Source organism: Apodemus sylvaticus, chromosome 2, assembly GCF_947179515.1.
Source record: "Apodemus sylvaticus chromosome 2, mApoSyl1.1, whole genome shotgun sequence".
Lineage (NCBI taxonomy): Eukaryota > Metazoa > Chordata > Mammalia > Rodentia > Muridae > Apodemus > Apodemus sylvaticus.
The window spans coordinates 84,257,170-84,285,025 of NC_067473.1; the positions used below are offsets into that span (position 1 = coordinate 84,257,170).

A 27,856-nucleotide genomic window follows, 5' to 3' on the forward strand; every position below is an offset into this window, starting at 1 on the left:
GCATCCCTTCACTCCTGTGTATCGCATCCCTTCTTGGAGATGTGGATGATGTGGGAGACATGATTGCTCTTTCACCTCTTACAGAAAACAGAAACAAGGGCCAGGGCTGGAAGAGTTTGGAGAATATAAAATATGTGCAGCTTTATTTTAAAAAACTACAATCCATTCTCAAGCTCTGTTCTACTGAGGATTCCAGATGAATGTAAAATCTGGACTTAGGGAAATGGAAGGCAGGGCCCGGGCATACTGTTTTTGTTATTTGTACTGGTCAGGCCTTCATCCCAGGGCAGTCTGGGGTTGTAGCTGCAGCTCCTGAAACTGTCCCAAGTCTCCTGGTTTAGTGCAGTCAGAAGTAAGGTCACCTTGCTTAGATAAAAGCCTGGTCACCAGCCTGTTTATAATCGAATTTACTTAACTCTTAACACTTTAGATAAGCGTTGAAGGCCACTGAGGCTTGAGTTTACTTCTCTGTTGTCAAATGCTAATTTAGGCTTTGGAAATCTTAAAACACAGTGTCTCTTTCTTTTGGGTGAGTTTGGTGTCTATAGGGTAACTAACGAAGGGTGTAACAGCTGAAGAATCTGGGTATGGAATCTATATCTGTAATCTCTGTCATTTTGTTTGTAACATCACTTGCTCTGTTGATATTTCAGATGGCCAGTTCTTCACATGGGGAAAGAACAGTCACGGACAGCTGGGCCTGGGGAAGGAGTTCCCCTCCCAAACCAGCCCACAGAGGGTGAGATCGTTGGAAGGGATTCCGCTGGCTCAGGTGGCTGCAGGAGGGGCTCATAGCTTTGCCCTGTCTCTCTCCGGAGCTGTTTTCGGATGGGGAATGAACAATGCAGGACAGCTAGGGCTCAGTGATGAAAAAGGTATGTGACGTCTTTGTATACACTCTTCAGTTCAAAAACCACACTTACTTAACAAATGCTTCTTGGAGACCTACTGTGTGATAGCCGAGTGCTAGGTATTAGGGGAGCAGCAGTGAAAGAAACAGGACATCTGTGACTTGACTGAGACCATGTTCTGGTGGGTGGATGGAAATAACCAACAATAAATAGCGAATTACATGACTTTGGAGTAAGCTTTGTGTTTCTCACAAATTGGTCAGGAAGGAGCTCTTTGATAAGAACACATTCAAAATGAGTCCTTTGGGAAACCAGCTAGGAAGTAGGGCGTGTAGATAGCTTGGTGAGGAATGTTCCAGTCAGAGAGAACAGGAACAAACAGGGAAGAGTGGTGCGGAAGCAGAGGCAGAAGGAACGGAGTGTGTGGGCACTGTTACCAAGGACTCCTGAGTTACAGGGAGGACTTTCACTTCCTTTCTCAGTGAGGGGAGAAGAAACAAGGGTTTCAAAGAGAGGCGTAGTCTAGTTTGAGTCAGTGTGGTGAATCAAGGGCCAGGGATTTGTTGGGAGGTGGACACAACAGTCAAGCTTTTGTAGAGCTTAGCGACGATGATACTGTTCATAGGCTGTGCCGTTGGAAACGGGAAAAGGGAAGGCGGGAAGGATCAGGTTGTATGTGTGTGCCAAGGAAAGATGGCATGAGCTGGAGTGCACAGAATTGGAGAGTCAGAGAGATTATGACTTAAGGTTTTAATAATTAAACTTAGATTTTTGTTGGACTTTTTGAGTAGAGTTGGAGGCAGAGAGGTAAAGTAAATGTGAATCAGAAGACTAAGGGACATGGAATTCTTGCCATTGTTGTTTATAGTGCAAAAGGCCAACGGGAATGACACCCTGATGCTTAATTTATCTTAGATCGAGAGTCACCATGCCATGTGAAACTTCTACGAACACAGAAAGTCGTCTACATTAGTTGTGGAGAGGAGCACACAGCAGTTCTCACAAAGGTGAGGAGCTTAGAGGGGGCTGGGCTGTGGTGGTGGTGGTGGTGGTGAGATGGGCAATTCCAAATGTGTCCAGGTAGCTCACTGTGGTGGGAAGTTCCTTTTCTTCTACTTGAATTTTCTCTTTGGCTTTGTTGTGGTTGTTTTGGGAGGAGTAGAAAGAAGACTGCTTTTTAAAAATACTCCTATGCGTTCCTCTTGGGTAACCTTATGTATTTTCTAGGTAGCATTTAAAATAGTTTGATAGAAATAACTAAGTATGGTATGTATACATATGCAAAACAATTCTCATCTTTTGTTCTTTAAAAATAATTCATTTGAATATATAAAACACATTGTAATTTAATTGCTATTTTAAAACCATTAGGTGGTCTCTATTGCTTCTAAAGACACTAACAAGCTAGAAATAATAGAAGTCTGTCCTCCCTCCCTCCCTCCCTCCCTCCCTCCCTCCCTCCCTTCCTTCCTTCCTTCCTTCCTTCCTTCCTTCCTTCCTTCCTTCCTTCCTTCCTTCCTCCCATCTTTCCTTCCTTCCTCCCATCATTCCTTCCTTCGTTCCATCGTTCCTTCCTTCTGTCCTTTTTTTTATGGCCATTTTGAGACAGTGTCTTACATATCATCCTTCTCCTGTCCTGTAGCATGCATTAGCATGATGTTCAACTTTTGCCCCTCCTGCCTCACAAGTACCCAGATTATAGACTTGAGCCAGCATGCCTAGCTTGAAAATGTCTTTTTTATTGAGGACGTGTTATCATATATTGATAGTATTTATATAGCATTTATTTGAGTACAAATTTAAAATTTTTACTACAGAGTTTATGGAGCCTCCATTTCTTACATGTGACCAAACCTGACAAATTCTATTCATTTCACCTGTTTTTTCCTTTAAAAATTTATTTGCCTCCTCACACATTGCTACACTTAAAACATTCCTTTGTGATTTGCCTGTGTATGTCTGTTTGTGCCATGTACATGTCTGTTGCCTGTGGAGTCCAAAAAAAGGTTGTTAAATCACCTGGAACTAGAGTTACCTGCAGTTGTGATGGCGAGTGCTGGGAATAGAACTCAGGTCCTCTGAATGAGCACCAATTGCCCTTCCTAAACTACTGAGCTAACTCTCTAGCCCTGCATCACCTCGCTTTTACATATTCTTAAATTCTCCGTTGGCAACCAGTCCTTTAAGCAGTTCAGACCCATTCCCTAAAGCTGTAGTCTTACATTCCTTTATTCTTTTCCACTTAATAAATGTTCTCAGGAAATGCTGACTACTGTCAGGTGAATGTAATACCTAGAACAGCCTGGTGAAGTGGAATTCTATGAATATATTTTAGAGGACAGCCCTCGAACTCAGTTACCAAGTCACCCAATCCTTGTTCCTTGCTAGAGTGGGGGCGTGTTTACCTTTGGTGCTGGCTCCTGCGGACAGCTTGGACACGACTCCGTGAATGATGAAGTTAATCCGAGAAGAGTCCTGGAGCTGATGGGCAGTGAAGTCACTCAGATTGCTTGTGGCAGGTGAGTGTCACCGAGAGCGTTCTCGTGGTAGTGATGGTAGAGAGATCCAGAGTGGATCTGGCAGTGGGAAAGCCTGCGAGCTCACTGAGCCTCAGCCTTTTAAAGACATATTTTGTTGTAGTTTGTTTTCTTTTCTTACAACCTCTTTAAGATAGTACTGGTCAATGTGCCCTATTCTGGCCTTAAACTTGGTATGTAGTGTGGGATGGGGTGGGGTGGGTGGGTGGGGACTTCCTCCTTTTTATGTCCTGACAGAAGGATCTACAGGCATGTGCCACAATGCTCAGCTTTGCTTTAGGAAATCTCACCTGTGTAGGGAAAGTCAGACTGTGGTAGGTATGGAAAGAAAGGGATTTAGGTAGCAGACAAACAGGAGGACATTGGACCTCTTACAGAATAGAGGGTGAGTGGCAGAATGTTGGGAAAAAATGAAGGAGGAATGTGACAGGTTCTTGTGTGGGCTTGTTCTGCTTTTCTTTCAGCCCAAAGGGAGGATGTGGCAGACTGTTAATCCCTTTCCACATACCACAATCAGTAGGCACATGTGTGACCTTTGTCACAGCATTATAACATTGTCATCTACAGTTGGGCTGGTGAGATAGTTCAGTAAGTTACAAGTCTGCTCTACAAGCACAAGGACACAAATTAGAACCCTCCACACCCCCCTCCCCCCCAAAGCACAGGAAAAGCCGTCTGTAATGTCAGTGCCATTACAGGCTGGGACAGGTGTGTGCATCCCCTAAGCACTGCCAAGCCAGTCTAGTTCACCAACAGACTCTGCCTTTTAAAAGGTTCAGTGAGAGGCTGTTTTTAAATATAAGGAGAAAAATATTTCTGGCCTACCCACTTGTGCAGGTGTGCATATCCATATGCACATACATATGCATAGCCTCCATACAAGCAATTATAGTGCACTCACGCATGTACGCATGTGTGCATGCACGCACGCATGCACGCACGCACACACACACACCATAAAATCAAATTATAAAAACTTCTTATTTTAAGCAAGTTTATGCAGCAGTGTTGGACCACTTTCAAAGCTGTTGTGGGTTTCAGCCTCAGTTAGCCATGCCCGACCAGGGTGTCAGAAGTTAGGAGTCTGTTATAAACACAAGAACAAGGAGAGACTCCACAGAAACCCCTAGGAATTTCTGCGATTTTATGTGAACATTAAACTATCAGGCTAAGTGCACATTGCCACCAGAAGGATGTCTGCGCCAATGAGTTCATTATTTCCACAGACAGCACACTCTAGCCCTCGTGCCTTCTTCTGGACTCATCTATGCATTTGGTTGTGGAGCTAAAGGTCAGCTGGGAACCGGACACACCTGTAATGTCAAGTGCCCATCTCCTGTGAAGGGTCACTGGGCTGCCCACAGTGCCCAGCTCTCAGCTCGAGCTGGTAAGAAGGATTTTCATTGCAATTGTATTTTCAAGTAATCATAACTATTATCTTAATATGTATTTGTTACTTGTCTTGAACTACTTTAGAGGGAATAAATAAGAGCTTCCTTCCTTCCTTCCTTCTTTCCTTCCTTCCTTTCTTCCTTCCTTCTTTCCTTCTTTCCTTCTTTCCTTCCTTCCTTCCTCCCTCCCTCACTCCCTCTCTTTCTCCTTCCCTCCCTCCCTTCTTTCTTTTCTTTCTTTGTGTCTTTGGATACTGATCCAGTCATTTGAGTACTCTGCATAAAAGGCTGCAGTCGAGCCTAAAGAACAACGGAAGATGCTGGTATCAAGGTGCTTAGTAGTGTGTATCTTAGTGTCGTAAAGTGGTGAAAATTAATCTTCAAGTCATAATTGATTGCTTAACAAATTCCATTACCGTAGCAATAATAATTTGTTTGCTAAAAAGCAAGCATGTGACCATTGGCCATTACCCCGGTCTCAGGAGCAAAGGACTGTTCTCCCAGGAGGTTAGGTAACTTGCCTAAGATCAAAATATTTCTAGAGGCAGGATTTGAACTCAGATGTGCCTCATTCAAAAATCTGTGTGCTGTTTGGTGTCTGGTGATAATGGGATAAGACTTTTTTTTAAAAGATTCTCTTGAGAAGATTGAGCAAGCAGACTGAAACAGTTCATTGGAGATTAAAATTAGACAGTTATGTCTATTGATCAAGTTCCTCATCCTGAAATCATATATCTAGAGGTAGAGATAGAGCTGCAGAGTTATTAAATAGAAGTATAATTTAATAATCTAATTTTGAAATCTAAACTAACACATTTAGGGCTTGATATTGATGTAAAGGGCTTGATATTATCTTACTTTGTTTGTTTTTGGAACAGCAGAGAACAGAGATTTACTTACTTGGACACACAGGAAGGGCACCATTGAAGGGTCCAGTGACCTGCAAGTTTGTCTTTCTCCTTCCTGGATGTTAAGAAACTTAAGGCCAGGGAGTAAATAGTCTAATCTTTGTAAACCTAGCACACATCACAGAGCTGCTGTGAAGCTGTTACTCAGTAAATACATATGGGACAGATATGTCTGAGATGTAGCAAGCTTAAAATATAAACAAGCAGGACTGTGCATTAGTATTCTCCAAAGCAGAGAATAGCTTGACGTTTTCTTTGTCATTTGTAAGTATCTTTCTCTGGGCATTCTCCTCAGACTCGGAATATATATGTTTAGTAAGAGTGCTCCTGGATTTAATGGTTCATGCCTGTAATAGAGACATACTATAGGACTGCAAGGCCTAGGTCAGCCTGGGCTGTGTAGCCTTGACTCCGTCTTTTCCTCCTCCAAACAATAAGCAAGTCAAGAAATTTAAGTTTAATTTGAAACCACACTTTTTAATAATGAATCAGGGACTAGACAGGGCTGCCCCCTTTCTCCTTATCTTTTCAATATTGTACTTGAGGTACTAGCTCGGGCAATTCAACAACATAAGGAGGTCAAAGGGATACAGATTGGAAAGGAAGAAGTCAAACTATCATTATTTGCAGATGACATGATAGTCTACCTAAGTGACCCAAAAAACTCCATTGGAGAACTCCTACAGCTGATAAAGAACTTCAGCAAAGTGGCAGGATACAAAATCAACTCAAGCAAATCAGTGGCCTTCCTATACTCAAAGGATAAGCAGGCTGAGAAAGAAATTTGGGAAATGACCCCCTTCACAATAGCCACAAACAGTATAAAGTATCTTGGGGTGACTCTCACCAAACATATGAAAGATCTGTATGACAAGAACTTCAAGACTCTGAAGAAGTAAATGGAAGAAGACCTCAAAAAATGGGAAAACCTCCCATGCTCATGGATCGGTAGAATCAATATAGTTAAAATGGCCATTTTGCCAAAAGCAATATACAGATTCAATGCAATACCCATCAAAATCCCAACTCAATTCTTCACAGAGTTAGAAAGAGCAATTATCAAATTCATCTGGAATAACAAAAAACCCAGGATAGCTAAAACTATTCTCAGCAACAAAAGAAAGTCTGGGGGAATCAGTATCCCTGACCTCAAGCAATACTACAGAGCAATAGTGTTAAAAACTGCATGGTATTGGTACAGTGACAGGCAGGAGGATAAATGGAACAGGATTGAAGATCCAGAAATGAACCCACACACCTATGGCCACTTGATCCTTGACAAAGGGGCTGAAAACATCCAATGGAAAAAAGATAGCCTTTTCAACAAATGGTGCTGGTTCAACTGGAGGGCAGCATGCAGAAGAATGTGAATTGATCTATCCTTGTCTCCTTGTACTAAGCTTAAATCCAAATGGATCAAGGACCTCCACATAAAGCCAGACACTCTGAAGCTAATAGAAAAGAAACTGGGGAAGACCCTTGAGGACATTGGTACAGGGAGAAAGTTTCTGAACAGAACACCAATAGCGTATGCTCTAAGAGCAAGAATTGACAAATGGGACCTCATAAAATTACAAAGTTTCTGTAAGGCAAACGACACCATCAAGAGGACAAATCAGCAACCAACAAATTGGGAAAAGATCTTCACCAATCCTACATCAGATAGAGGGCTAATATCCAATATATATAAAGAACTCAAGAAGTTAGACTCCAGAAAACCGAACAACCCTATTAAAAATGGGGTACAGAGTTAAACAAAGAATTCTCACCTGAAGAACTTCGGATGGCGGAGAAGCATCTAAAAAATGCTCAACTTCATTAGTCATTAGGGAAATGCAAATCAAAACAACCCTGAGATTTCACTTTATGCCAGTCAGAATGGCTAAGATTAAAAATTCAGGAGACAGCAGGTGTTGGAGAGGTGTGGAGAAAGAGGAACACTCCTCCACTGCTGGTGGGGTTGCAAATTGGTACAACCACTCTGGAAATCAGTCTGGCAGTTCCTCCGAAAACTGGGCACCTCACTTCCAGAAAATCCTGCTATACCACTCCTGGGCATATACCCAGAGGATTCCCCACCATGTAATAAGGATACATGTTCCACTATGTTCATAGCAGCCCTATTTATAATTGCCAGATGCTGGAAAGAACCCAGGTATCCCTCAACAGAAGAATGGATGCAAAAAATGTGGTATATCTACACAATGGAGTACTATTCAGCCATTAGAAACAATGAATTTATGAAATTCTTAGGCAAATGGATGGAGCTAGAGAACATCATACTAAGTGAGGTAACCTAGACTCAAAAGGTGAATCATGGTATGCACTCACTAATTGGTGGATATTAACCTAGAAAACTGGAATACCCAAAACATAATCAACATATCAAATGAGGTACAAGAAGAAAGGAGGAGTGGCCCCTGGTTCTGGAAAGACTCAGTGAAGCAGTATTCCGCAAAACCAGAATGGGGAAGTGGGAATGGGTGGGTGGGAGGACAGGGGGAGAGAAGGGGTCTTACAGGACTTTCGGGGAGTGGGGGGCTAGAAAAGGGGAAATCATTTGAAATGTAAATAAAAAATATATCGAATAAAACAAAATAATGAACTCAGAATCTGGCTCGACTTAGGTGGTTGTAAGCTTATGTCTGTGTGTTTGACAAAATATGGTGCAAGTAGGAAAATTTCCGAATTTCATGTCATACACCTTGTACTCACGGGCCTTTGTGGTAATGTGAGACCTCAGAGGAAGGCACCCAGGAGGTGCTTTATAGCTAGAGGAGTTTACTGTTGCTGGGTTGAGTTTGTCAAGGGGATGGCTGTTGAGGGCTGTTACCTGGAAGTGAAAATTCATGTCCAAGGAAGCACACCATTCAAGGAGAGTATCCAGTGTGAGAGGAGAAGGGAAGACGTGTGGGGCGATGAAACAGTCTGAGAGATTAGGGTATTGGAAGAAATAATCGTTCATATATGTGTGTGTGTATATATATGTGTTTATACAGGTTTATATGTATACATGCAGGTATATATGTATATATACACATATATACATACATACATATATATATACATACATATATACAGGTAACACTAAACAGAATGGGAAGGTTTTTATATGTGTGCGTGTATGTGTTTGTGTGTAATAGTAACAATTAAAAAGGGCCATGATATCAAAGGGAGAGGGTAAGAGGGTACATGGTAGGTGATAAGGGGATAAAGGGAAAGGGGGAATGATGTAATTATTTAAAAAAATTTTTTTTAAATTAAATTTTTTTTCCAGTTTTTTTTTTTTAAAGCAATTAGGTGGTCCTAAGAATGTCCCCGTGACGGGATGTCAACACCGGACTGGGAAAAGAGGTCCTAATATTGCTATCATCATCCTGAAGGGGATAGAGAGGAGAGCCCACAGATGTGTGATTGCTACGCATATGTTACCATTTATAGTAGTGCCCATTTTAGGTTTCTGGCTGGTGGCATGACGGAGTTAGCATGAGAAATAGAAACAGGGTCAGGGTTAGCTGGCTGGGAGGGAGGCGGGCTGGGCACGCTTTCATATGTTTATTTTTAACTGAACTAGAAACAGGTCTGGGCAGGGAACCAGGAGGGCCCTTTTCTGCACACAATTAAAACAGATAAGCCCTTGTGAAGCACATTTTGGAATGTCAGGAGAGGATGGAGGGTAGTGACCATTGACAGACATGCTGTTTGAAATGCTTTTTGACAGATCGCTTTAAGTACCGTGTCGTTAAGCAGATCTTTTCTGGAGGGGACCAGACTTTTGTACTTTGCTCCACGTATGAGGTAAGATTTTCATTTATCACGTTTGAAGTAGAGTAATGATAATCATTGTTTTTTTTAATAGCTACACAAAAGCTTTGTCACTCTTTGTTTCTTGTCGATGATTTTATCTTATTAAAAGAATCAACTAAACAACATTATCTCCACTGAACGCCTTTGAATTGCTAATAATTATCTTGTTCTTAACATTGTAGAGTTCTAATTTATAGTGTAGAGTTATTTATATTTATATTTGTTCTAAAAGAAATTTAAGAGGGCTTAGAGCATTTATGTTATTATTTTTCTGTTTCTTCACTATTCAGTACCAAGGAATTCTAGGCGTTTGATAACTTACTGGGTTTCATTGTTTGGAATGACTGAGTATATGATAAATATATAAAAGAGGTACAAAAAAATTAAGATTTTTTTTTTATTATTTATTACCTGATCATCATTACCACACCCCGATTTCCCTTCTCTTTCTCCTGCATCATTCTACCAGTTAAGGCACAAAGAACAAGTTGCACACATGGGCATAGCAGTGTATACTTGTAATGCTGGTTCTTACCTGTAGAGACAGCAGTTCAAGGTTATCCTTGCCAAAGAGGCCTGTTTGGGCCAGCCTGAGCTACATGAGACTGTCTCAAAGAAAAAGAAAGGAAGGGGAAAGGAGATGTTGCCTTTCAGTATTCAAAGTCTGCGTAGATTTAAGAGGCAGAAGCAGGTGGATTTCTGAGTTCGAGGCCAGCCTGGTCTACAGAGTGAGTTCCAGGACAGCCAGGGCTACACAGAAAAACCCTGTCTCGAGAAACAAACAAATAAGAATATGTGACATTTATTTAATTCATTCTGCTCTTCATGGTCTAGGGCAGCCAGCTGAAGAGTACTGAGGTATGGTTTGTCTTCTCATACTCCCATTTCACAAACCCTGTGGGGGTGGGGGGGGTGGGGGGTAGCAAACTCAAAGCAGTAGTTGGAAAAGCCTGAGATGATGGGAGAGAACAGCATCTGTGGAAATACAGGCCCTTTCCATTGCGAATGTCTCTTTCTTGCTCCGATGCCACCATCTGGGCCCTTCGTACCATTCTGTGATCCCACAGGAGAGGTGCAGGCCGGGGATGCTCTGCAGATGCTCAGCTGTGCTGCAGGTCAGGCACTGGCTGGAAGCCATGTGCTTTAGCCATCTTAGGGGAGATGTGGAATAGCTGCCTTGGGTTCAGCTTTGTAACTTCACAGAGAAATCCTAAAGGGAGCTGAGGTTATGCCAGTAAAACAAATGATAAAAACACCGGGTCTCTTCGGAAACTTTTTTGTTTTCAAGAAGTAGACTTGTAGGAATTTATTTCTCAATGAAACTGATGTAAGATTCTGTCTTTTGCTGCTGTTCCTGAGACAGGATTTCTCTGTGTAACCCTGGCTGTCCTGGAATTCACTCTGTTGACCAGGCTGGCCTCTAAATTAGAGATTTGTCTGCCTCTGCCTCCTGAGTGCTGGGATCAAAGCTCTATGTCACAACCACCTGAGAAATTGGCTTAAATAATATCCAACTTTTGTTTTTCTGAGAATTAAACATAAAACTCAAATTTGCTTCCTTTTGTAAACATGCAGTAAGATCTGTGTAGCTGAGTTTTAAATGTACTAGTAGTGTTGGGTGTGGAAAACAACCCACTGCTTAAAGAATGTAAGGTATACAGTAGTGTTAGTTAGCTGGTAAGTTAAGGTTTCAATTGGTGAGAAGTGTCCCCCATTAAAGTTTTAAACTCACAGTGGAACGTTCCTCCCCTCTACCTTGAGAAGGTAGCAGGGCTCACTTGAAGCACACAACTGGCCTTTGTCTCAGGCTGTGAAGTGCTGTCTTTGCAGCCATGGCACTCCAGACTTTTCAAGTGTAAAGTAATACTTATGTGCATTTTATTTTATATATGTACTTATGTGTATATATATACATATTCTCTATATAATACATATATACATATATGTATGTATATAATGTGTGTGTACATATGTGTATATATATATATACTCATGCACTCTAGATGCTCATTAGATACAGAGATTGAAAATTATAGTCTTACCTCATGATCTCTATTTATCACTACTTTAATATGTGAAGTGACAGCTAGAAAAATCTTTCAGATTCTTTTGCATTTTGAAATATTTGCATATGCATAAAGTATCTTGGAGTTGGAACCCAAGTCTCTACAAGAACTCATGGCAACTCCAGTACATTTTGGAGATAAATGCCGTATGACATCTTAAGTCACTGTGTGCGTGAACATGAAACTTACCAGGACTCACACACCCTGAAGGCGTGCTATTCGCCATCTTAAGTTACTGTTTGTGGACACATTAGACATACCGTGAAGGTGTGCAACAGGGCATTTTAAGTCAACGCGTGCGTGAGCAACGCTTCCTGCTGTGGAGTTCTCCACTTCAGCAGCATGATGGTTTGGGATCTGAAGCTTTCAGGGTTTGAATGTTCCACCTGTGCTCACTGTGGAATCTTCTCTCTCTCTCTCTCTCTCTCTCTCTCTCTCTCTCTCTCTCTCTCTCTCTCTCTCTCCCCCCCCACCTCCTTTCCCCTCCTCTTTCTCTCTTTTCCTTTCTCCATCCCTTTGTGTGCATATGTGTGAGTGTGTGTGTGTGTGTGTGTGTGTGTACAAGTGTATATGTGCGAGTGTGTGTGTGTGTGTGTGTGAAACTGAACAGTGATATGGTGATTCCCAACTTTGATTCTCCATCAGTGTCTCCCATCACCTGGGGGGATACAAGAAGCAGAGTTGCTGTTGGTGATTCTAACCTAAACTGGCCTAGAGTATGCATTGGCATATGCCCTGGAGTATGTTGCCCGTTAGGATGGTTCAAGGTTCTCTTGGTATTCTACAACCCAACCACATTTGAGGAGCACTGACCTAGTGCAGCGTTTTTCTTTTTGGCCTGTATACAACCACAAGTGTGGAGGCCTGGGAGGAAAGCTCAGGGATTCAGTACTTCCTAGCATGTTTGGTTCCCACACCCGTAGAGGAAGAAATTACACTTTTTCTTGTATCTGTGGGTTATTAAATATATGATGAAGAATGAGTACAATCGTTTGAAGCCTGCATTTATTTTCTGTAAGTTTGTGTTACTGTTGGTGTTCAGTTGTCCCTTTGGGGATGCATTTCAAGTTTGGTAGTAATACTGCTTTACCGCTAAGATGGAGGAAATATAGCTGGGAGTAGGCCATTCTGATGCTGGCCCTTGTGCCTGTGGAGGGAAGCCCGGCCAGGAAGGGAAGTCATTGGTCCAGTCTGGTGGCTAGAAATGCTGAGAGGCCTTTCCATTGCTCCAACATGGCGGGTTTAGATAAGAAGATACACCCAGGCGGTGGTGGCGCATGCCTTTAATTCCAGCACTTGGGAGGCAGAGGCAGGTGGATTTTGGAGTTCGAGGCCAGCCTGGTCTACAGAGTGAGCTCCAGGACAGCCAGGGCTATACAGAGAAACCCTGTCTGGGGGTGGGGGTGGGGACAAGAAGAGACAGCTCATGGCTTTAAAGCATTATTATATAGAAAAGTAGGGGGAAAGAAAAGAGATAGAAAATTTGAGAGAGAAAGAAGAGATAGAGAGGTTAGAGCTGGCCATGGCCACGTGGAAAGAGAATGGGGAGAGAGGGAGCAGGAGAGCAAGAGACAGGGGAGAGAGTAAGAGAAGAAAAAAAGGACAAGAGAGCATGGGCAAGAGAGCGGGGGGGGGGGGGGGGGGAGGGGCCACGCCTCCCCTTTTATAGTGGGCCGAGCTTCCTGGCTATTGCCAGGTAACTGTGGGGCAGGGCAAACCTGGCTATAGCCAGGTGACTGGGAGTGAGTCCAGCAGAACACTAGAGGGCTGGGGCGTGGCCCTGTGTGACTGATGGCCATAGAGGGCTATGTCCAACAGCTGGGTGCATGTTTAAGTTGTGTAGGTTGGTTTAAGAGTTTCTTTGATATAATTCACTATATATTTGTTCTTTTAGCCTATGTCTGTACTCATTTTTGTAGAATCATTATCAAGAGCCAGATGATCTGATATGTGTTACAGGTACCTTTCTTTCTCTGTATACTGCTAAATCACAACTGTAGAGTAGACCCAGCAAGCTTCCTTTGAAAGCAATATTTTATGTACAAGTACAAAGGAGAAAATGATGGTTTTTTCTATGCATTGATGTCTGACTGCTTGAATATTACTTTTCCTTCCTTTAGGAGGCATAAAGCACCATCAGCTTTTTCTTAGTTCTGGATTACAAATAGCTGTTGGAGGAGAAAAGTTGAAAACAGGCGGGTTTAGAGAATAAAAGTGTTTATAATAGTTTCTTTAAAGATACCATTAAATGGGTTGGCAAGTCAGCTCAGAATAATGGTGATGCCACTAAGCAGGCAACCCTTGATCTATCCTTGGAACCTGCATGCTAGATGGAAAGAACTAGATCCCTAAATTATCCTCTTACCCTCACGCACGTACCCTTGAGCGCGCGCGCGCGCACACACACACACACACACACAAATTAATAATCGTTGTATACTTAAAAATATCACTGGGGTTGGTGTTGGAGAGCTGGCTCAGTGGTAAAGAGCATTCATTGGTTGTGTTTCTAGAGGACCCAGGTTCGATTCCAAGCATCCACGTGGCAGCTCACTGCTATTTGCAACTCTAGTTCCAGGGGATCCATTGCCTCCTGGTTTCTGTGGGCATCAGACATGCAAGTAGTACACAGATATGCATGCTGGCAAACTACTTATACACATAAAAACAAAATTAAAGAGTATGTATCACTAAAGGAAGGATGTACAGTGTTTGGGATTTTTAAAGCTGGGATAACATCCCTTTTGATACTTTCATAAAGTTTATAGGTATATACTTGGACTGAGGAGATGGCTCAGTAGTGAAAATGCATGCCCTACAAAGTGTTTGGACAAGAGTTCAGATCCCCAGAACGTTTGTAAAGCTTGAGGCATTAATCCCATCATTGGGAGGTGGAGACAGAACTAGCTGGCTAGCCAGGGGAGCCATTGGTGAGCTCTATGGTCACTTGAGAGATCTTGTTTCATTGAATAAGGTGGAGAGTGATCAAGGTGGAGTGACCAGGTCAGCCTCTGGCCAATACATGCTTGTACATGCACATGTGTATACCCATACACATGAAAATACACCCATAAAGGCATGCACAGCACACACAAACACTTGAGGGGGAAAAAAGGCATGTGAAAATGAATTTTTTAGAAATTGCTTACACTGTAACTAAATTCTGCATTTGTTTCTTAAACTTACTTAAACAGGGTTTTATGTATCCCTGGCTGGCTTGAGAATTCACTATTCACTGTATAGCCAAGGGTGATCTTGAACTCTTTTTTGATTCACCTCCCTCTCCTTACTTCCAAAGTGCTGGGATTACAGGCATGTACCGTCATGTCTGATTTCAACACTTTTTTTTTTTTGGTTTTTCTTTCTCTTTTTTTTTTTTTTTTTGGATATTTTATTTATTTCCATTTCAAATGTTATCTCCCAGTTTCCCCTCCACAAATCCTCTATCCCATCTCCCCTCTTCCTCCACCCATCCACGCACTCTCACCTCCCTGGCATTCCCCTATACTGGGGCATTGAGCCTTCACAAGACCAAGGGCCTCTCCTCCTATTGATGTGAGTTAGGGCCATCCTCTGCTACTTATTCATCTGGAGCCATTGGTCCCTCCATGTGTACTCTTTGATTGGTGGTTTAGTCCCTGGGAGCTCTGGGGGGTCTGATATTGTTGTTTCTTCCTATGGGGTTGCAAATTCCTTCAGCTCCTTCAGTCCTTTCCCTAACGCTGCAATTGGGATCCCCATGCTCAGTCCAATGGTTGACTGCAAGCAATCTGTATTTGTCAGGCTCTGGCAGAGCCTCTCAGGAGACAGCTCTATCAGGCTCCTGTCAGCAAGTGCTTCTTGGCATCAGCAAGTGTCTGGGTTTGGTGTTTGTATATGGGATGGATCCCCAGTGGGGAAGTCTCTGGATGGCCTTAAACATTTTTTATACTACATTTTATTGGAGTTGAGGGAACAATTATGGCAACCAATACCTCTGTGGCCTGGTGACTCAGAGCAAAGGGAAGGAGATCTGGAAAGCTTGTCACGGAGCTGAAACAGAAACTCTAGAAGAGTACCTCCTCAAGAGCAAAGGAGAGAGGGCTTGCTGGAGGGAGATGCTGGGCTTAGGTCTCTTGCAAAGAGACCTCACCCAGTGTGGTGTGGTGCCCTGAAGTTGAGGGAAAGGAGATGAGCTTTTGTACCATAGCTACCTGCCACCGAGTGTGAAAGAACAGAGCCATGGCTTAGGGAAGATCCTGAAGAACAGCCTGCATCCTCGCTGCAGGGGTGTGGACAGGTCTCTGCTCCAGGGGAGAGGATTTGGGAAGCTTCAGTCCATGAAGTGCGATCTGGAGACCACACTGAAGAAGGCAAGGGGAGAATATCCACATCTCTCATTTCTCTTTTCTTTTGTATTTATTTCTCCAGAATTCTTCTCCTGCTGTTGACTTCAGAACTGTGAACCAAACACATTATACCCACTTAATAAATGACGAAACCATAGCAGTTTGGAGACAAAAACTCTCAGAACACAACAACGCAAATACTGTCAAGTATGAGTTTGTCTGCTTTCATTTTGCTTCTTTTAAATCATGCTAGAGTTTCCTGGCCTAGTGGCTGGTACTCCCTGCACCTACACTGAGGTGGTGAATATGAATGGAGCTTTGCATTTACAGAATCATTTTTGTATATTTATTTGGAATCTCATCTCATTAGCCCCCAGCTAACACAGTCACTGCAAGATTTGTGACATCCTCTGAAGGAAGGCCTGAGGTTGTATCTCTGCTGAGAGCTCTCTGTATCATGTTGCATATAGAAATGGCTTTCTTCACACTGTTGTTTCAAGGAATCTTGAATATTAACAGCCTTTTATTACTTTAACTAATCTGAGAAACTTCTACAGTTTTGCCATTCAATGTGATTAGTTGAAATAAATATTCAGAGTCTTCTGGGTAAAAGGTACATTAAAATGTGAGACTGGTTGGGTTTGAAAAATAGTTTTCTGTACATTTTTACACATTTTTTTTACTTTGATCAGCATTTCCATACTTTTCCTGTAGTCTCACTTATGAAAACAAATCAGTCTGTATCTTAAGTGCATAGTGAGTTTTGATTTATGGTCAGGGCTGTTCTGGAGCAAATGCCCAGGGCCTACCCTGGAGCAGCCTAAGGAATCTCCTATTTTTTGGGTATTGTTAAGGAGCTGAGGGTAGAGGGGGAGAGAGGCCAGGTTGCTGAGCAGTGGGCAGCCTAGAAACATGGGCTTTACCACCGTTTTCTTGCTTAACAACAGACGCTAGAGGAAATCATCTCTAAAGACCTTACTTGATCCAAATGCTACAGCTGACAGAAGTTACTATGATCTCCTTCCTAGCTGTTTACATTTTGTATCCCTTGTTTCTTGTGGTAATCCTGGGTCCTCACAGAGTAGACCCTTCCACAGATACTGCAGCATTTAGTTAATAGGAATAAGACTTTATTCCTACTCATCCTTAGTTTCTTTCTCAGATGGTCAGTATGATGGCAGACTGACCGGACATGTATTAACTTCTGTACTTGGGAAATAACAGCTCACTTTTTCTGTTTGTTTGAAATGGTGGTGAGAGAGTGTCCAAGCTTTTTATGATTTTGACACATACACATGTATGTATGTATGTATGTATGTAACCTGTGGGATACTAGTTTTTGTCCATTTGGAGGCAAAACATTGTTCTCTAATTAGGTATGCACTGATGACTCAATAGAGGCTGGCTAGGAAGATGTCTTGTTGTTGAAGCTTTTATAAGTGCTGATTTGTAATCTTAAAGACTCCTTTCTCCTTTTCTGTTTTGAATAGTGGTGTTGTTCAGATACTGTCTTCTGCAGCTTGTTGGAATGGAAGCTTTCTGGAAAAAAAGTAAGTGCCATAGACTCCTCAGAATCTGGCGTAATGTAAATACTTAGCAAGGCTACGAAAGACTTCTCCATAGGGCTTGGTTTCAATGAAGGGGAAAGCTGACATTTGCACAAAATTTGAAATATCCAGAAATGATGAATTAGAGGATCCCAGAGTAGTGATATTTGCTCACTCCTCACTGGAACAGATTTGCAGATAAAAATGGTCCCTTGGGACATCTAGCCATGACCCAAAGCCAGAACTCCAGGATGTTTCAAGATGATGCTTTCACATGTGTGTATGATTTATTCTTAAATTCAAAATTCTCCAGTAGTTCTTTGGCTCTTTAGTTTGCTGAGGTATTTTTCATTTCTCAACAGGAGTGAAGTCATGTAGAGGTCTTAGGGAAGCTTCATTCTGGGGCTCTGTGGATTCAGTCAGACTCAGCACTGGCTAAAACCAGAGGCAGCAAATAGGATGTCTCTTTTGGCCTTATGTTTTCTGCAGATGGCCACTCAGGAACCTTATGCATCAGAATGACCTTGCCAGGAATTAGGATCTTCAGGGATCCCAAGTCCTATCTTTTTGTGGTCCTTTTCAACCACTGACTAGGTTAATGAAACATTAGGAGGAATATGTTAGTTATGTCTCTGTTATTGTGAAAATACCTGTGATGACTAAAAAGGACATTCTTACCTGAGGTGCGTTTACAGCAGCATCTTCAGTCCATGGTCAGGTGTCACGTTTCTCTATGGATAGTGATAAGGACATCCATCATCGTAGGAGAAGATTCCATGTAGAAGCTGTTCACCTTTTGTTATCTGGTAGGGAAGAGATAGGAAAGGGCGAAGGTCTGGTATTGAAAGGTACAAAACACTATATCTCAACTTCTAAGTGCTCCACTACCTCCCAGCCTGATGCTATAGGCTGAAGTCCATGCCTTCTACACATACCATTAAGTAGATATTCCAAATGCAAAGGTATAGCAATGAGAACTAACAGGAATGGGTAAGGGGGTAGCTGATCAAGATAGATGGGGAACAGTGCGCTCAATGCACAGCATTTACTAGTATGGAATGTCCCTATGTAAAAGAGTACTATGTATGATACTATGTATGATTACTGTATATATACATATATATATATATATATAAAATCAAAGAATTTTTTAAGTATAACAATGAGTCACATGTTGATTCTCTGTGTGAATTACCATCTACCATGTAATTCAGTTATAGCATACCTGGGCATAAACCCAAAGGACTCTATATTTTAAGGATACCCGCTCATCCATATTTAGGGTAGGAGTACTCACCCCAGTATGCATTGTGTGAGATCAACAGACCAACCATAAATCTGGGCCATACCTTCTAGTGCCAGCCACATAAAAGGACGTGAAAACTTTGCTTTTTGCCTACTTACCCTGACTCTTCAGGACAGGATCATCTGTCCTGTTGCTGCGGCATTCCTTCGCTGGTATTAAAACCTACTTCAGGATTCTAACAGAAACCGAAGACCAGTTACATATCTCAGCCACATGATCTAAAAAAAACTACTGAATTCTTGGTCATTTTATGGGAAAACAGCCATTGTTGGACTAGTGAGACCTCGTCCTATAAGACATTCTGATGAATCCCATGTATATGTATGCATCCCATCTAACGTGTTACTAAGAAATATCTTTAAAATTATTCAACATCCTTAATGATTAGGGAAATGCCAATTAAAATGACTGAGATATCATCTTACCCCAGTCTGAATGTATGAGTTCAGGAAAAAAGCTAACAGATAATGCTAGAGAGAATGTGGGGGAAAGGGAGCCCCCTTTCATTTGGATTTTTCCTAACAACATAGGAAAAAGTCCTTCCACCTTTGTTCAAGGTTACCTCTAGGATATTAAAATTGATGTCTTAGTTAATTCATTGTAGGAACAGGAACAAAATACCCAATCAAGGAAGTCTAAGCAGCTGTTCTGGGTTTTGCCATTTTGATTCTAATATATGCAATGTCTACATTCTGAGTTTTCCTCTATTGTAACATTGTCAGAGATTGTTAAATCACTTGAACGTATACATTACTCAGAACAAAGCCTGTTTTTCAAATGACTATTTTGCAGATTAATATAATATATTCAATTATATATCAAGTGACAGTCTTAGAGATATCTTTTGTCTCTGGGAAGCCAAGACTATGCAGAGTTGGAAAAATGATTTTATTGTTAAAGTTTGAACACTAGCTGTAAAATCCCTGGTGGGTAACTGTAATTGAATCTGTTTAAGTAAGAGACATAATAACTTGGCTTTTTGCTCTGATTTTTATTTTGAATACTTCTTGAGGAAGGCTTAAAATAAAAGAGTCTAAGTACCATTTGTTCATGTGTGAGTGGGCCCCTTTTGCATAAGGGAAATGAGTGGGTATGGGTAGGTGATTGCAACCAGCCACAACATCCACATCTAGCAAACAAACAAACAAACAAACAAACAAAATCATAGTAGTGGCTTGGGCAAGGGACCTGCTTCCAGGCTTTGTGAATGCCTGGTTTGAAATGGTAATGTTTCTACTTTGACTTGAGGGGGAAAAGGTTTGAAAAAATTTGAATCATGTTTAACAGTGGAATTGTCCTCAGCACTTAGGAGGCAGATGCAGAGGCAGGTGGAACTTTGTGTTGAAGGCAAGCCTGGTCTACATAGAGACTTCTAGGCTGGCAGGGGCTACCTAATAAGACCCTTTCTCAAATTAAAAAGAAACAACCAAAGTGGGGTAGGTAGAATTGCTGTAAGGCTTAATCTGTTAGCCTTTCCCAAATTACTATTCTTGGATAGCACATGTACTAGGGTAAATTAAGATTTGTCTAGACTGAGTTAGCTAAATAAGTACTTACAGTTTTTTTTTTTATTATCAGTACTTGCCTTTTATTTTATTACATCTGGATTTTTGCTTGTTTGTTTGCTTGCTTGTTTAGAATTGATGAACATTTTAAAACTAGTCCCAAAATCCCTGGGATTGACCTGAACTCAACTAGGATTTTATTTGAGAAGTTAATGCACTCTCAGCACTCCATGATTCTAGAACAGGTACGTTGTTTACATTTATAAAATTTGGTTTACATTGAAGTGTTCTTCTCTTAAGACAAAGGGGACAGCAAGATAAAACTATACATTCTTGTATAAGCTGTAACTTTGTGAAAGCATTAGTTTTGGGACTTGGGCTATCTTTTGCTCATATCTTCCTGAAGAGTTGCCTCTCTAAAGTATTAGTTCTGTGAGGTTGGGACTTGTTCCTTCTCCCCGATGTCTTGGGAGTCTGAACTGGCTCCTTCTGTTTGCTTAGTGCATATCGAATGAGCAAGGGTTGTGAGTTCATTAAATAACGTATGGATTTGGAGATGAGTTATTTAAGTCTCAGATACATTTCTCACTACTTTATTTCTTTCTAACAGATATTAAACAGCTTTGAAAGTTGCCTCATTCCCCAGTTGTCAAGTTCACCCCCAGATGTGGAAGCAATGAGAATTTACTTAATACTGCCGGAGTTTCCGCTGCTTCAGGACTCGAAGTATTACATAACGCTGACCATTCCCCTGGCGATGGCCATTCTGCGGCTGGAAACAAACCCTAGCAAAGTATTAGGTAAATTCATCAAATTTAATACCACTGGCTTCGGACTCACTTGTTCTGTTTTGTCAGCTGACTCTTGTGGACTGAGATCTAACCATTTGTCGCCATTTAATAGCTCTACCACTTAGTCCTTTCTTTGCTGTTGATGTCTAGCTAACCATGTTTGCAATTTAGGCTAATTGATCTCTTATTTAACTCATGTGAAATGATTCATGGGAGGTTAATCCCAATTCTGAGATATTCATAAAGTTAGGTTATTCAACTTTAAACTGTTTTTTTTCTTCCACATTTGCTTGTAGTTGTAATGCCTCAAATATTAGTGTCCTTCTGTCTGTCCATCTCCAGTACTGATGTTAGGGGGTGGGAACCAAACGGACAGCTTTTGTGATGCAGAGATCTCCACACAAGGGGGAACAGAGTGACCCAGTGAGGACTTACAGAATGTTTGTTTTCTTTTTCTTTTTTAGGACAGTTGAGTCCACACTGATTTTTGCAGGCTCCGGACACTTTGCTGAGATAAGAACCTTCCGTTCCTCAGCGGGCTGGAGAGGGTCTCTGCTGGAGTAGCACCCGAGACGTTTTTTCCCTTAGTAATCTGGTGCAGAAAGCTGTCCCCTGGCTTTTGACATTTTTCTCCTCCCTTGGTAATTTTCCCAGGAGTTCCTTTGACTTGGTAACTTCTATGGTTCAGGTGGCCTGAGTATCACTGCAGCATGGTTTTCCCTCAAGTGAATTGATCTGCTTCTGGCTTTTCCATTGCTTCTGCCTTCACATGAGAGTAATGATGACCATATTAGTAATGTCTTAGCACTCGCTACTACTTCCCCACATCAGGGGCTGTTCAGAGCATGTTTTCTTAGGTGTTTCTAATAGGTGTAAAATAGAGCAATGGCTGTTTAAAAAGATATTTTATCAGACTTTTAAATTTTTGGCATTTTAATTTTTAAAATTTTTCTAGGCCAGATAGCACAAAACAGAATGCGATCATTCAGTTTTATAATTAGTTTATTTCTGACATCTGACAGTTCAAATTGAAGAGAAACTTCAAAGTAGATCAAACCCAACAGATGCCTGTCACACGAATCCAACAGCTCTCAATAGTTTGTTCTTTTTGTTTGATGTTTCTCCCACTGTGATTTTTTTTAAGGTTTCTTTTATGTATATGGATATTTTGCCTGCATGTATGTCAGTGTACCATATGCGTGTCTGGTGCCGTGGAGGGCCGAAGAGGGCATCGGATCCCTGAGAACTGGAGTTTCAGATGGTTGTGAGCATGAGTGTATGTGGTAGGAATCGAACCTGGGACCTCAGGAAGAACAGTCAGTGCTCTTGGACATTGAGTCATCTCTCCGGCAGTCCTCTCACTTTAATTTTTAATGCAATATTTTAAACAAGGAAACCTTATGGATTTCAGTATGGCTGATTTCATTTTTGAAGATACAGTGAAATAATCCTGCTTGAATGGAAAGGTACTACTCAGAGAGAATAAACATAATCAATTTCTTAAATTAATTATGCCTCATAACAGGAAGAAATGGTTTCTCATGTCCTCTAAGTGTGAAGTGTCCCTTGTATAAAATGTCAGTAGTGGCTGAGATCCAGTCCTGAAAGACCAAGGGTGCCCTAATACTACTGCAGTAGGTGCATCCTGCCCAGAGTATGTGTCCGGTCCCAACACAGCCACTGAACTGAATGTTTTCAGATTAGCCTTCAGCATGAGTCTGAGGACAAAAAAAGAGAAAACAACGAAAACTCCTACATAAAAACTTTTAAGAAAGGAAGGAAGGAAGGAAGGAAGGAAGGAAGGAAGGAAGGAAGGAAGGAAGGAAGGAAGGAAGGAAGAGAGAGAGAGAGAGGTAAAGGAGAGAGAAGAAAAGAGAGGAGTTAAAAGATTTAGGGCCTCTTGTATAGCCATTTCTCCACACGTTTCAATGGTTCCTTTGAAAAATCATTTTTGGGAAGTTGTATTATAGACTAATATTTACCTTCTAGCCACAGGAGTTTAGCTAGCAGGAAGACAACATAAGAACTCTCGTCCACGGTTATGTACTAATATATGTTTTCCTTTCTTCCTTTCTTAAGATAACTGGTGGTCTCAGGCATGCCCCAAATATTTTATGAAGCTGGTAACCCTCTATAAAGGTGCCGTCCTTTACCTCCTAAGGGGAAGAAAGACATTCTTAATCCCGGTACTGTTTAACAACTACATGACTGCAACCCTCAAGCTTCTGGAGAAACTGTACAAGGTAACCCTCGGGGATGGAGAGGGAGGGTGTGGAATTGTACACCTCCTGGGGTTGTGGAGAGGGAGGGTATGGAGGGATGAAGTATTCTGCTGGGGAGCTTTCTCTGGGAGATTTTCCAGTTCCTGGGTTTTAGTTGTTCTTATTTTGTTCTTCATCAGGTAAATCTTAAGGTGAAGCATGTGGAATACGACAAGTTTTATATCCCTGAGATTTCTACTCTTGTGGACATTCAGGAAGACTACCTCATGTGGTTTTTGCATCAGTCTGGGATGGTAAGATTTTCCTGTGTTGCATATTTTAAGGATTTAGCCTTTTTGTTTGTATTTGAAGCATGCACTTGAGCCATATACCTTGCCTTTGACTGGAATGCTGGTACCACACCTATCTATTTCATTCTTTGGATTCTTGAAACTTTTAGATAATCATAAGTGTCATAAGTTTCATCAAGTATTTGGAACTAGGGTTGTAACTTGTTTTTTATTTATTTTTATTTTTTATTTTATTTTTTGTTTGTTTGTTTTTTGGATTTGTTTTTTCGAGACAAGGTTTCTCCGGATAGCTCTGGCTGTCCTGAAACTCACTCTGTAGACCAGGCTGGCCTCGACCTCAGAAATTCGCCTGCCTCTGCCTCCCAGATTGCTGGAATTATAGGCGTGCACCACTACTGCAGCATAAGGTTGTTGTAACTTAATGGTGGACTTTATGCTTAGCCTGCTCAGGGCTTTAAGTTTTATCCCAAGTACTACATTTAAAGAGATGAAAAAAAGAAAAGTAAATCCAAGATTGTAAAGCAGTCAGACTGAAAAACGCAGAAAGCAGAATGGTTGGCACTGGGAAACTTGAGTTGTTTATTTTTTTTTATTTTTTAAAGATTTATTTATTATTGTAAATAAGTACACTGTAGCTGTCTTCAGACACCCCAGAAGAGGGTGTCAGATCTCATTATGGATGGTTGTGATCCACCATGTGGTTGCTGGGATTTGAACTCAGAACCTTCATAAGAGCAGTCGGTGATCTTAACCGCTGAGCCATCTCTCCAGCCCCTTGAGTTGTTTTTAATGCATCTTAGGTTCCAGTTCTTCAAGACGATATAATTCTAGAATTCTGTTGTACAACAGTGTGACTGTTTCAGTCGCTCTTGTTCATCTATCGATCTATGTATTTATTTTAATATTTTACTTTATGTGTTTGAGTATTTTATTTGGATATATGTCTGTGTGCCATATGCATATTTGGTGCCCACAGAAGCCAGGCAAGGCCATTTAAGCTCTTGGAACTGAAGTTACAGACTACTGGGAGCTGCTATATGGTGCGGAGAATCAAACCTGTGTCTTCTACTCTTTAACTACTGAGACAACTCTGTAAGCCCTTGTTTTATTTTTGAGATAAGATCTCATTTATTCTTGGGTAGCTTCCGACTCACATACCCAAAGATAACCTTGATCCTCCTGCCTCTCACCTCCTCTCAAGTTCTGAGATTATTAGTGAGTGCTTCTATACCCGTACTTTATGCATTGCTGGGTATCATACTGAGGATGTCGTTCATCTAGACAAGTGCCCACCTAGTGAACTACGTCTCCAGTCCATGGAAATAATCTTAATATTGCTTAATATTCATATATTTGAAAATAGTGAAAATGATATATATTTATACTGTTTACTTACTTTTTTGAGCCACAAATTAAAACTCAAGACGTTAATATATAAACTTGCAGCATTTGTTGGGTCTTGGGAGATCTAGCACATAACAGGCTTCCTGAAGTCACTAGCAGGCTGGTAGAAGAACATCTTCTAGATGTGCCATATCCCCACTGATTTATCCCTGACATTTAGGATCGTTGGCTATTCGTTTCCTGACAGATAGCCTATCTCACTCTTGTTATGTCAACTTTCTGGATCCTGTGGCCACTTCTTATTGAGGATAGCGCAAATACAGATGTCATACAGTGCTGTCCCACCTCTGATGGTGTTTGACACAGAACTCCTGAGTTCCTGCCTACCACCTTAGGCATGGCAGCGGTTGCTCAGTAATAGCAGACTGGCCTGGATGCATGCAAGGGGTTTAGGATTTATGCAAATCTGAATATCAGAAAGCAAGTAGTCATTTGGTACTTGTATTTAATCGATCTGGTGCAGCAGATACACCTGAAATGAGTGTCTGCTAGTCTCACAGATTCATCACCAGCATTAGGGTGGCTTTTTTTTCCTGTATGGTTTTTAGCTCTGCAATGGTCTCTAAAGGCAAAATATTTAAGTAAGTTTATTTTATTAAATAACCAAGTTAGTTTTCCTTGTCAGATGATAGATGATCAAATAGAGGTATTCTAATGAAAAATTAAAAATTTTGGGACACTTTGTAATTTTTGTAAGGTTTTGTTATTGTTTTGAAAACAAAAAAAATGCTTTTCAATAGAGATCATGTTTTAAAAGAGATGATAATTGGAATTTATACATGGGAGCATCAGTGGGCTCGCTCTCTCTATCTCTAGAAAGTATGACATGTCAGTTTGTAAATTATAAAATGTTAGAGGTAGACATGAGTCTTGAGTTCTTTCAGGTAACTACTTGGCCCCAAGATGAACACAGAGGCCTGGGTAAGTTGAACAGTTTTCTCTAACTCTGCTTGCTCTGACAGTCTGTAACTTCTCTTTTCTTTCTGGCCTTAAGAAAGAAGTTGTTTATATGAGAATGTTTACCATGGTCTCTGAGTAAAGGTACTTAAATGAGCAGTTTTACTAGTTTCTTTCTGTGGTAAACAAATGTCTTAGTAGATCTTGAAAAACTTTCATCTCCTCTTCGCTAGTTAAAGCCATTACTACAAAAAGATAGAAAATCAGCTGAAGTTAGTGTATCACATGTTATGCTTCCAGTAGAAATTTTTCTATTAGATAAGGTACAGTGTAATTAGAAATTGAAATTGAAGTTTCTTGATGTCTTGAAGTCTTGCCTTAAAATACTAGTGGAATTTCATATAGGTTTTGTTTTAATCACTTAAAGAATAATCAGTTTGCTCTATTAATATTTTAGCCTGGTACTAGCACAGTATGTAGGGGAAAAGCACAGGGTCCATCCTGAAAGAACTGTGTGGGCATGGGTAGTGTCTCTGCAATTGCTGAGGCCTGCAGAGAGGTGAACCATGGAGAGGCAAGAAAAAAACTCCATTCAGCAAGACCTAACCAGGCTGGCTGCAACTTCTGAAGTCTGACACCAGACAATTTATTTTAGACATATTTAAGTACAATATGATTTTGGATAAAAGTTTCCTATAACAATTATCTCCATCCCATGTGCACAATAAAGGTTAAGGTGTGACTACATCAAAACTATTTAGTAAAGAACATGTGACCTGTATCATGAAGATGGGTTCCATAGCTTAAGGGCCTAGGGGAGGATCTAGGGTCACCAGGCTCTATACAAAGCATGTACAGCATCTCCCCAAAGGACGGGTTCAGCTGATGGACAAACAAAGCTAAAGGTAAAGGCTTATGCAAAAATGCTGGTAAGATAGCCTAACGAAATTGTAAAGAAAGACAGTGGAACTGCGTGCAGCAGAGAACCACAGTCTATACCCTTCGCTGATATATTTCATCCAGCTGCAAGCGCAAACAATCGTGCCTGATGCGGAAGGAGCCAGGAGCAGGGCTGACACCTACAGCAGCGAGCTGTGCTGCTGCCTGAAGTTGGTAGAAACAGGTCAATCAGTACTGAATAGGGCTCTCCCTAGGCCTGCGGGCTAGCCCCCAACGCGCAGCCACCATGTCTGCATCTAGTGCTGCTTGTCGTGCTGGGAGATGAAAGGCACAGGGCAACAGTGCCACCCACATCCTACAAGCCTAACCCCGGTGGCTGGCACTGAGGATAGGGTGGTGTGCAGCACACAGCCTGGAGCTCCCTTGGAAACATGTCACTATTGGATAGGGCTGCTGCCCTGGACCTCTCGGCCAGCCATCCACCAGTGTTGAGCCATGGTGACTGGAGAACCAGAAGCTCAGAAATAGGCCTGCCTGCGGGCCCCCAGCATGTAGCTGCCATGACTGCAGCTCACGCTGTCTGCCCTGTTGGAAGACAGATAGTGCAGGGCTGTGGTGCCCACAGGCTACAAGCACAAAAGGCAAGCCTAGCAAGACTGGGATTGTCTACATCAAAGCCTTGGATGTTGTGAGTCAGCTAGAAGCTCTCACAGAACCTAGCCACACATCACCCCAACTGGGCAGCAGCAGGACATCCAAGACTCCCCGGCAGTGGTCTAATATTTATGGTGCTTCAGACACTAGAAACCTTGACCCAGACCGATGAGTCATTGCAATAAATATTTTCACGCAAATCTGTACACCATGCAGTTTCTAGGGCTTCTACAATGAACAGTTATGTGAGGGAGAGGTAGGAAAGATTGAGGAGTGAAGAAGCAGTGACATGGAGCTAGGGACTGGCTGGCGATGTCAGGTGTGTGAGAAGACTGTTGTGGCAGGGGTTGCAGAATAGGGTTGACAGGGTGATGGGAAGCAGCCTGGAGCGTGTGCAGACTCAGCCCCAAGCACACTACCCAGCCACGGGATTGCTCTGGTTTTGAGAAGCA

General features: G+C 41.6%; 1 protein-coding gene across 5 annotated transcripts in view; it reads left to right on the top strand.

Annotated features, from left to right (window-relative positions):
• The window catches only part of Herc3 (HECT and RLD domain containing E3 ubiquitin protein ligase 3), a 95,507-nt gene that overhangs the window by 24,998 nt on the left and 42,653 nt on the right, over positions 1–27,856 (top strand). For 2 of the 5 annotated variants that reach the window (XM_052173826.1, XM_052173827.1), the window contains exons 5-15: positions 654–875; positions 1,767–1,858; positions 3,240–3,370; positions 4,615–4,775; positions 9,409–9,485; positions 15,971–16,095; positions 17,379–17,438; positions 20,380–20,491; positions 20,857–21,046; positions 23,117–23,280; positions 23,439–23,552. In XM_052173826.1, coding sequence (XP_052029786.1) covers positions 654–875; positions 1,767–1,858; positions 3,240–3,370; positions 4,615–4,775; positions 9,409–9,485; positions 15,971–16,095; positions 17,379–17,438; positions 20,380–20,491; positions 20,857–21,046; positions 23,117–23,280; positions 23,439–23,552 — 1,448 coding nt within the window. Of the gene's footprint in view, positions 1–653; positions 876–1,766; positions 1,859–3,239; positions 3,371–4,614; positions 4,776–9,408; positions 9,486–15,970; positions 16,096–17,378; positions 17,439–20,379; positions 20,492–20,856; positions 21,047–21,501; positions 22,142–22,181; positions 22,504–23,116; positions 23,281–23,438; positions 23,553–27,856 lie in introns of those variants that run through there. The other 3 variants (XR_007976619.1, XR_007976620.1, XM_052173828.1) reach the window with 3 other exon arrangements.